The 10483-nt window shown below is 46.0% G+C and overlaps 1 protein-coding gene across 1 annotated transcript; it reads left to right on the forward strand.

The window, feature by feature from the left end:
* The first annotated feature begins 1044 nt into the window (after nt 1–1044).
* On the forward strand, nt 1045–8239 carry myh6 (myosin, heavy chain 6, cardiac muscle, alpha). Its single transcript, XM_087174697.1, has 2 exons — nt 1045–6914; nt 7258–8239. The coding sequence occupies exon 1, from the start codon at nt 1091–1093 to the stop codon at nt 6887–6889; it is 5799 nt and encodes a 1932-aa protein (XP_087030823.1). The 5' UTR covers nt 1045–1090; the 3' UTR covers nt 6890–6914; nt 7258–8239.
* Nucleotides 8240–10483: the final 2244 nt, after the last annotated feature.

Here is a 10483-nt window from a genome sequence, read left to right on the forward strand (position 1 = left end):
ATGTTCTACAGTTTGAACAGTTTGGATGTTGGAGTCACAGCTAGAGACCTGAGGTTCAGAGATGTTACAAACTTCATGTCATTGTTATAAATTTGTTTCCATCAAAATAAATATTGAATAAATAAATAGAAAGATGTGAGAAGTAAGTAAATATTCAATCAATCATGTATTTTTAATATTAATAAAGTAATTGTGTCTCCATGCAATATGAAATTCACATTAGGAACCATTTCATGATTACTTTGTTTTCGCCACATTTTTATTTCAATTTGAACATCATGAATTACAGCCTTTAACATTTGTATTTTATACTGTAAATGTTATTATATAACAGCTGCATTTACTCACAACATAGGAAGTAAAAAGTAAAATTAAACAAACAAACAAATGCTCCTCTTCTCTTAACAATTGTCAATCTATAGAGAAAAGGGTATATTAATTATAATAAAATATAACAAGTGTTGAAAATAATAGTAATGATAGAAACAGCTTTGTTCCCAGAAACTTGATCATCTGTTAAAATTAAACCCTCAACATAGTTAATAAAGGGCCTCCATATATATATCTACATATAACATCTGTCTTATCCACTGAGTTGTGCTATGTAAGGAGGACCAGTGATTTCACTTTACTTTCTTTTCCTGGATCAAACAGAATCAGTCACTGAACGTTTCTTGAATAAATAAAAGGTGACATTAAAATATCAGTGGATGAGTTGGAGGTCTGTGTTTTCTTGTGGATGATTAAACTGTCGAGGAGACAGAGAGTCAGAACTGCTTCGGTGAGGACGAGTCTATAAATGAACAGGTGTCAGCGTCTTTATCAGCCGGCTGATAAACAGTGAAACGCTGCTTGTCCTAAAATGGACTTTAACAGCCAAAGGTCTGGAATCTGCCCTCATGGTGCGTTCACATCCCAGGACAAATTTAGACTTTTTTTTTTCTTTTCAGCGCCCGTCTCCTTATTTGGACGAGAGCGACGCTTCATAAAAATCCTCCTGCAGTGAAGAGTCTGCAGTTCTTCATCAGATTCACCAGGGAGAAGACTCTCCTCTCTGTGATTCTCTGTTCTGACTGAGAGGACCTCAACCATGGGTGACGCTCTGATGGCCGAGTTTGGGAAGGCTGCTCCTTTCCTGAGGAAGTCAGACAAGGAGCGTCTGGAGGCTCAGACCAGACCCTTTGACATCAAGACTGAATGTTTCGTAGTCGACGATAAGGTCGAGTATATAAAGGGACAAATCCAGAGTAAAGATGGAGGTATGGTGACTGTCAAGAAGGAGGACGGAACAACAGTAACTGTGAAGGAGTCTGACGTTCACCCCCAGAACCCGCCGAAATTCGACAAAATTGAAGACATGGCGATGTTCACTTTCCTCCATGAGCCCGCCGTGCTGTTTAACCTCAAAGAGCGTTACGCCGCCTGGATGATCTACACCTACTCCGGCCTCTTCTGCGTCACTGTCAACCCCTACAAGTGGCTTCCTGTCTACGACGCTGAGGTGGTGGCAGCCTACAGGGGAAAGAAGAGAAGCGAGGCCCCTCCTCACATCTTCTCCATCTCTGATAACGCCTACCAGTACATGCTGACCGACAGAGAGAACCAGTCTGTCCTCATCACCGGAGAATCCGGAGCAGGAAAGACAGTGAACACTAAGAGAGTCATCCAGTACTTTGCCAGCATCGCTGCTGTTGGAGGCAAAAAAGACACCAGCAAGGGGACACTGGAGGATCAGATCATCCAGGCGAACCCTGCGCTCGAAGCCTTCGGCAACGCCAAAACACTAAGAAACGACAACTCATCTCGTTTTGGAAAATTCATTCGAATTCACTTCGGGACAAGCGGCAAACTGTCGTCTGCTGACGTCGAGACGTACCTGCTGGAGAAGTCTCGTGTCACCTTTCAGCTCAAGGCTGAGAGGAACTACCACATCTTCTACCAGATCCTGTCCAATCAGAAGCCAGAGCTACTGGACATGCTGCTGATCACCAACAACCCGTACGACTACTCCTACATCTCCCAAGGAGAGGTGACAGTCGCCTCTATCAATGACTCTGAGGAACTGATGGCCACCGACAGCGCCTTCGATGTGCTCGGCTTCACTCCAGAGGAGAAGATGGCCGTCTACAAACTGACCGGCGCCATCATGCACTACGGCAACATGAAGTTCAAACAGAAGCAGCGTGAGGAGCAGGCTGAACCTGATGGGACTGAGGCTGCTGATAAATCAGCTTACCTAATGGGGCTGAACTCCGCTGACCTCATCAAAGGCCTGTGCCACCCCAGAGTCAAGGTAGGAAATGAATATGTCACCAAAGGCCAAAGTGTGGATCAGGTCTACTATGCCATTGGTGCTCTGGCCAAGTCAGTGTATGAAAAGATGTTTAACTGGATGGTGGTGAGAATTAACCAGTCCCTGGACACAAAGCAGCACCGTCAGTACTTCATAGGAGTGCTGGACATTGCTGGATTTGAGATATTTGATTTCAACACCTTTGAGCAGCTGTGCATCAACTTCACCAATGAGAAACTGCAACAGTTTTTCAACCATCACATGTTCGTTCTGGAGCAAGAGGAGTACAAAAAAGAAGGTATCGACTGGGAGTTCATCGACTTTGGGATGGACTTACAAGCTTGCATTGACCTCATTGAGAAGCCGCTGGGGATCATGTCGATCCTGGAGGAAGAATGCATGTTCCCCAAAGCCAGTGACCAGACGTTCAAGTCCAAGCTCTATGATAATCATCTAGGGAAGAACAAGATGTTTGAAAAGCCAAGGGCAGCAAAGGGGAAAGCAGAGGCTCATTTTGCCCTGGTTCACTATGCTGGTACCGTGGACTACAACATCGGTGGCTGGCTGGTCAAAAACAAAGACCCCCTGAATGAAACTGTGGTTGGTCTTTACCAGAAATCCTCTCTGAAGCTACTCAGTGTGCTGTTTTCAAGTTATTCAGGAGCTGATGGTGGCGACAAGGGAGGTGGCAAAGGAGCCAAGAAGAAGGGCTCCTCCTTCCAGACGGTGTCCGCACTTCACAGGGAAAACCTGAACAAGCTGATGAACAACCTGAAAACCACACATCCCCACTTTGTCCGCTGTCTGATTCCTAATGAGAGGAAAACTCCAGGAGCTATGGACAACTGCCTTGTGATGCACCAGCTGCGCTGTAACGGCGTCCTGGAAGGCATCAGAATCTGCAGGAAGGGTTTCCCAAACAGGGTTCTCTATGGCGACTTCAAACAGCGCTACAGGATCCTGAATGCCTCTGCCATCCCTGAGGGTCAGTTCATGGACTGTAAGAAAAGTGCTGAAAAGCTGCTGGGATCACTGGACATCGACCACACCCAGTACAAGTTTGGCCACACAAAGGTTTTCTTTAAAGCTGGCCTGTTGGGAACACTGGAGGAGATGCGAGATGAGCAGCTGTCTCGAATCATCACCAGGATCCAGGCTAACGCCCGGGCACTCCTTATGAGGGCACAATTCGCCAAGCTAGTGGAGCGTAGAGATGCTTTAATGGTTATCCAGTGGAACCTCCGCTCCTTCCTGGGTGTGAAGAACTGGCCCTGGATGAAGCTCTTCTTCAAGATCAAACCCCTGCTGAAGAGCGCAGAGTCTGAGAAAGAGATGGCCAACATGAAGGACGAATTCAACAAGCTGAAAGAAGCCCTGGAGAAATCAGAAGCAAGACGGAAGGAACTGGAGGAGAAAATAGTGACTCTTCTCCAAGAGAAGAATGATCTGACTCTTCAAATACAGTCTGAACAGGATACGCTGACAGATGCTGAAGAACGCTGTGAACAGCTTATAAAGAGCAAGATTCAACTGGAGGCCAAGCTGAAAGAGATGACGGAGAGACTTGAAGATGAAGAAGAGCTGAATGCAGATCTCACAGCTAAGAAACGCAAGCTTGAGGACGAATGCTCCGAGTTGAAGAAAGACATAGATGACCTGGAGCTGACTTTGGCCAAGGTCGAGAAAGAGAAACATGCTACAGAGAATAAGGTGAAAAACCTGACGGAGGAGATGGCGTCCCAGGATGAGAACATCATGAAGCTGACCAAAGAGAAGAGGGCACTGCAGGAGGCTCACCAGCAGACACTGGATGACCTTCAGAGTGAAGAGGACAAAGCTAACAGTTTAACCAAAGCTAAAGCTAAGCTGGAACAACAGGTGGACGATCTAGAGGGCTCGCTAGAGCAAGAGAAGAAAGTCAGGATGGACCATGAGCGCTCAAAGAGGAAGCTCGAAGGAGACCTGAAACTGACCCAGGAGAGTTTGATGGACTTGGAGAATGACAAACAACAGCTGGAGGAAAAGCTCAAGAAAAAAGACTTTGAGGTCTCCCAAGTCAATTCAAGACTAGAGGATGAGCAGGTGGCTTCAGTTCAGCTCCAGAAGAAGCTGAAAGAAAACCAGGCGAGGATTGAGGAGCTGGAGGAGGAGCTGGATGCTGAACGTGCAGCCAGGGCCAAAGTCGAGAAGCAGCGCTCCGATCTTTCCCGCGAGCTAGAGGACATCAGCGAGCGTCTGGAGGAGGCAGGTGGAGCAACATCTGCTCAGGTGGAGATGAATAAGAAGAGAGATGCTGAATTTCAGAAGCTGCGTCGGGAGCTGGAAGAATCCACCCTCCACCACGAGTCTACTGCCGCCTCCCTGAGGAAGAAACACGCTGACAGTGTTGCCGAACTGGGTGAACAGATTGACAACCTGCAGCGTGTGAAGCAGAAGCTGGAGAAAGAGAAGAGTGAGCTGAAGCTGGAGCTGGATGACTTGTCCTCCAACATGGAGAGTATGGTGAAGGCCAAGTCAAACATTGAGAAGGTGTGCCGTACAATGGAAGACAATATGAACGAGTACAAGAGTAAATATGAGGAAGCTCAACGAACCGTCAATGACTTGACTACCCAGAGGGCCAAGCTGCTCACCGAGAACGGTGAGTTTGGACGTCAGCTGGAGGAGAAGGAATGTCTGATATCGCAGCTCACCAGGGGGAAGAACTCGTTCAACCAGCAGGTAGAAGATCTGCGCAGACAGCTGGAAGAGGAAGTGAAGGCGAAGAACGCCCTTGCCCACGCCGTACAGTCCTCTCGTCATGACTGCGATCTGCTCCGAGAACAGTTTGAGGAAGAGCAGGAGGCCAGGGCTGAGCTGCAAAGAGCTCTGTCCAAATCCAACACTGAGGTCTCAGCATGGAGGACAAAATATGAAACCGATGGGATCCAGAGAACAGAAGAGCTGGAAGAAGCAAAGAAGAAGCTGGTTCAGAGACTGCAGGAGGCAGAGGAGGCCATCGAGGCTGTGAACGCAAAGTGTTCATCACTTGAGAAGACCAAGCACCGTCTCCAAAACGAGATTGAAGACCTGATGCTGGACCTTGAGAGGTCCAATGCAGCGTCTGCAGCACTGGACAAGAAGCAGAGAGCCTTCGACAAAGTCTTGGCAGAGTGGAAGCAGAAGTTTGAGGAGTCACAGTGTGAGCTGGAGGCCTCCCAGAAGGAGGCTCGGTCTCTGAGCACTGAACTCTTCAAACTGAGGAACGCCTATGAAGAGTGTCTGGATCAACTGGAGACAATGAAGAGAGAGAACAAAAACCTCCAAGAGGAAATCTCTGACCTCACTGACCAGCTGGGGGAGGGCGGCAGGAGTGCCCACGAACTGGAGAAGATCCGGAAGCAGCTTGAACAAGAAAAAGTCGAGCTCCAGTCGGCACTGGAGGAGGCAGAAGGTTCCCTAGAGCACGAAGAGAGCAAGATCCTGCGAGCCCAACTCGAGTTCAACCAAGTGAAGGCCGACATGGAGCGGAAAGTGGCGGAGAAAGACGAGGAAATGGAGCAGGCCAAGAGGAACTACCAACGCATGGTTGAGTCTCTTCAGTCCTCTCTGGAATCTGAGACCAGGAGCCGCAACGAGGCCCTGAGAGTGAAGAAGAAGATGGAGGGCGACCTGAACGAGATGGAGATCCAGCTCAGCCAAGCTAACCGGCAGGCAGCTGATGCCCAGAAACAACTCAAGAGCCTCCAGGTGTTCCTGAAGGACACTCAGCTGCAGCTGGATGACGCCCAGCACGGCAACGACGACCTGAGAGAAAACATCGCTCTCCTGGAACGACGAAACAATCTGATCCAGGCTGAGCTGGAGGAAGTGAGAGCTGCCCTTGAGCAGACGGAAAGAAGTCGTAAACTTGCTGAACAGGAGCTGACGGACGCGACAGAGCGAATGCAACTGCTGCACTCTCAGAACACCAGCCTGATCAACCAGAAGAAGAAGCACGAGGCAGACCTCCTCCACCTGCAGAATGAGATGGAGGAGGCCATTCAGGAGAACCGCAACGCTGAGGAGAAGGCGAAGAAGGCCATCACAGACGCAGCCATGATGGCTGAGGAGCTGAAAAAGGAGCAGGACACCAGCGCCCATCTGGAGCGCATGAAGAAGAACATGGAGCAGACCATCAAAGACCTGCAGCACCGTCTGGATGAGGCCGAGCAGATTGCCATGAAGGGCGGCAAGAAGCAGCTCCAGAAACTGGAGGCTCGCATCAAAGAGCTGGAGAACGAGCTGGAGGCAGAGCAGAAGAGGGGAACAGAGTCCATCAAAGGGGTTCGCAAGTATGAGCGGCGCATCAAGGAGCTCACCTACCAGACCGAGGAAGACCGCAAGAACATGGCTCGCCTCCAGGACCTGGTGGACAAACTGCAGCTGAAGGTTAAGTCCTACAAACATGCAGCTGAGGAGGCAGAGGAGGCAGCAAATACCAACATGGCCAAACTCCGCAAACTGCAGCACGAGCTGGAGGAGGCGGAGGAAAGAGCTGACATCGCTGAGTCTCAGGTGAACAAACTGAGGGCCAAGACCAGGGACGGATCCTCCAAGAAGGGCCTGGACGAGTGAGGACGTCCCAGAGTCCAAGTCGCAGGTGTGTTCATTAGACCAGATAATCACTCTCTAAAGAGTCAGCACATGACAAAACAAGACTTATGTAACATAAGGTCCATTAACTAAAGGTCTACCTACTAGCTCTTACTGAAGCTCTCAACCACCACCTCATGGTTTTCATCAGAAGAGATTGTCTGCAAACTCTTCCCCAAACATAAAACCAAGTTCCACTCTGGAATGTGCCAACTGAACAAATGCCATCCTCTGATGAAGACAGTGAGATGTGATTGAAAACCCTGAAAAAAGGCCAGTAAGTTTGACATTGTGTCAGGATGTTTTTGTTTTTACTTATCACTGTTTAATATCTGAATCTGTTTTGACAGATCTTCCTGTTTCTGGGAGACTGGGAGGATACAGCTGAAACGAAGAGCAACGATTGTTTTATCATCATCATCATCATCTTCGTCATCATCATCATCATTATTGTATTATCATTATTATTATTATTATTAGTAGTAGTTGTAGTTGTAGTCATCATGCTAATCACTGATCACTGATCATGGTAACTTGAAAAACCGAACATGTAACTAAGATCGTCTCTCTGGAGGTTCCCTGTGGTTCTGTTAGGAACAGGTTCCTGTATTGTTTGTATCTGTATAAAGATGGAGGTTGGTATACATTTCTGACAGCAGGGGGCGACAGAGCAGCACAAGAGAGGAGAGGAGTATTGTGGCCCTGAGAGCTCAACGCACTGCAACTTCAGAAAACATCTTCACCAATTTGATACTGGAAGTGCTTCCAGGGGACACTAAAAGGTGATGGACCAGGCTTGTTGTCACAAAGCATTAAACAACAAGTGTGTCTCAATTCAGGGCCGCATTCTACGGTGGCCTAGGTCCCCTAGAAACACTTCCTCTTGTGTTTGCAGCACTTGTCAAACTGATGAAGAGGTTTTCTTAAGGTGCAGTGCTTTGAGCTCTAAGGGCCACTGTAGAGGAAGGAGAGCGAGTCGATTCAGACTCCGTAACAATCAAATGAAAGATTTGTACATGTTTAAAGTCAGTGAACTGTCTGTCCTGTTGGTCAGCTGATCACTGTGGTTTACCTGCAGGTTAAACTGTTGACGTTGATCTGAACCTGAACCTGATAAACACGAGACATGATATAACGGTAGCTGCAACAAAAACAGATTTAAACATGTGACTGTTTCCTCCAAACAAAGTCGGAACCACAATTTTATTATTAGTGAAATTTTTATTGATTTTACTCATTTTATATTGTTGATAAAAAACAACACATAAACATTAGTTGTAGAGCAGGTAAGAGCCTGCACCCAGAAACTATCAGGTACCAACAGAGGCTTCATGATCAGCTGACCTCACAACCAAGGTACAGGTATGCAGCAGCGCCCTCATGTGGTCACCTGCCACCTGACAAACATGTCCACGTCTGTTTTCATGTTGCAGCACTTTTTGATCCAGATGTTAGAAGGGGCAGATGTTAAACCACCTCAGGGGTTTTTGTAACATCAGCTGTTGATTATTCTTCAGGACAGCTGATCCTCACTCTGTGACTGAATCAGAATCTAAAACAAAAACAATTATTTATTACATGATGGACAGGAAGTAACAACACAAAACTAATATTACTGGAGGGAAGAAACATGAAATGTAATAAGTGCTAGTATTCCATGAGCAAGAGAAAAAAATTCAAAACAAAATAATAATAATAATGATAATAATATCAGAAAATAAGAAAATAGATAATAAGTAATAATAATAATAATAATTACAAAATATGAACAAACAACAAGAGAGACAAGAGGAAACAATATTAAAAAATAATAATAAGTTACAAATCCTCGGGTTGATTCAGGTCCAGGTTCAACTCCGACACTCCACAGGGTGAAGCGCCAGATATTTAATCTCATTTTCTTTATCATTTTCTTTATCATTAAATCTGATGTTTACCAGTCCTGTAATACTTCAATCATCCTGGAAAATCCTGGAACAAACAGCTGTTGTCTTACATCACAGAATCACTTCCTGTAAAATCAGATTATCACACGCTGTCCAGTGAAATCACTGCTTCTTTACCTGATGGCAGAACTGAGCCCTGATTGGTCAGTTGACTCTGCCGTGATGATGAATAAAGGGCTGAGAGGGAGATGATGTTTGTGTCTTTATGTCTCTGCAGTGACAGCTGAATATCATGGCTGTGGTTTTCTATAAAGAAAGAAAAACAGATATACAGCTGAAGAAAGGACAACAACACATTCATTTTCTGATATGCTTCATATTACCAACCTAGCTAACAACAATACAAACAAGTAAATAATCAAATGGCATAATTACAATTCTCTCTCCTGGGTCATAAACTGTTACAACCTGTAGATGTTGTGGAATAAGGGAAGCAACATTTAGCTGATGTTATCAGGCAAGTTATGCCATTTATTGTTCAGCGATCAAAAAGAGTTTACAAACACAACACAAATGAATCGCATAAGGCGAAGAACAAATGGAAAGGGCAGTGGGTGGAGCCAAATCACAAAACAACCAGAACAAGCCAGGCTTCCTAACCTGACCAATCCCCACTACTACAGAAGAAAACAGACGAAAATAAAAACACTACCTCCAATCTTACCTGTCGAAACAAAATACAATCTAGCAGCCACCCATAAATCCTAATGTTGCTAGACTGAAAATAAAGAAGACAGGAAAATAACAGGTTAAACTAAACTAAACCAAACTAGACTAAACTAGACTACTCTAAACCCTAGAGCTCATGATCCCACAACTCCCGAACTAGTGTCACAACGAGTCAACATCCAGAAACAATCACAAATATCAAAGTTGACTCCTGGAGAGAGAACTATCACACACGTCGAAACTTTCAACAAAGAGGCGGACTGCTCAGATCAAATCACTGCCCAGCCATTACCACAAGGCAGCTTTTATACGGTTGAGGACGGGACCAGGCAGGCTTGTGATAGGCGGCTGGGACCAGCTTCGCAACAGGGGAGGGACCAGCCGAAAACGAGGAACACCTGGGCAGAGACACAGAGGAGCAGTTGTGGAGGCGGTGACGAGGCGGAAATCCACTTCCGGAGCAGCGGATGACAGGTCGATGCGGCCTTAATTCAAAAAGGGAAAGACTGTGTAGCACCGGTATCACACCTCTTACTGCGCCACTGGACCAGTTCTAAGCTCTAAGGAGTGGGGAGCAAAAATAATTCAACCAGAGACCATCACTTTAAATTCAGAGGCCGGCAATTTACTGAATGCGCAAACACACATGCAAAACACAGTACACAAAACAAAGAAAGTACCCTGCAGGTTCCCAATAACAAGGTAGGTATAATTGGAAAAAGTATTTCACCCTTTCTTTTTGTTCTTTAGTTCACCTAGGTTATTTTAATAAAGCTAATCTAAGTTGAATTAGACCGATCTTTTTCTCCTAGGTTGCACCTATTTTAGTATTCCTATTTTCCTTCCTGAGTTAACTCATTTTTCCTTTACAGGCAACAAAATACCTTCAATTAAACAATCAAAGTGCACCACAATCATCCAATCACATTCAAAACACAAACTCAGCATGAAAATAAAAGCA

This window comes from Seriola lalandi, unplaced genomic scaffold (genome assembly GCF_002814215.2).
Source record: "Seriola lalandi dorsalis isolate HSWRI2012SDOR001 ecotype SW California unplaced genomic scaffold, Sedor1 jcf7180002054373, whole genome shotgun sequence".
In the NCBI taxonomy this organism is placed as follows: domain Eukaryota; kingdom Metazoa; phylum Chordata; class Actinopteri; order Carangiformes; family Carangidae; genus Seriola; species Seriola lalandi.

Bases quoted from the DNA above. Each gene is read 5' to 3' on its own strand.
- myh6 (XM_087174697.1), top strand. From the start codon at position 1,091: ATGGGTGACGCTCTGATGGCCGAGTTTGGGAAGGCTGCTCCTTTCCTG.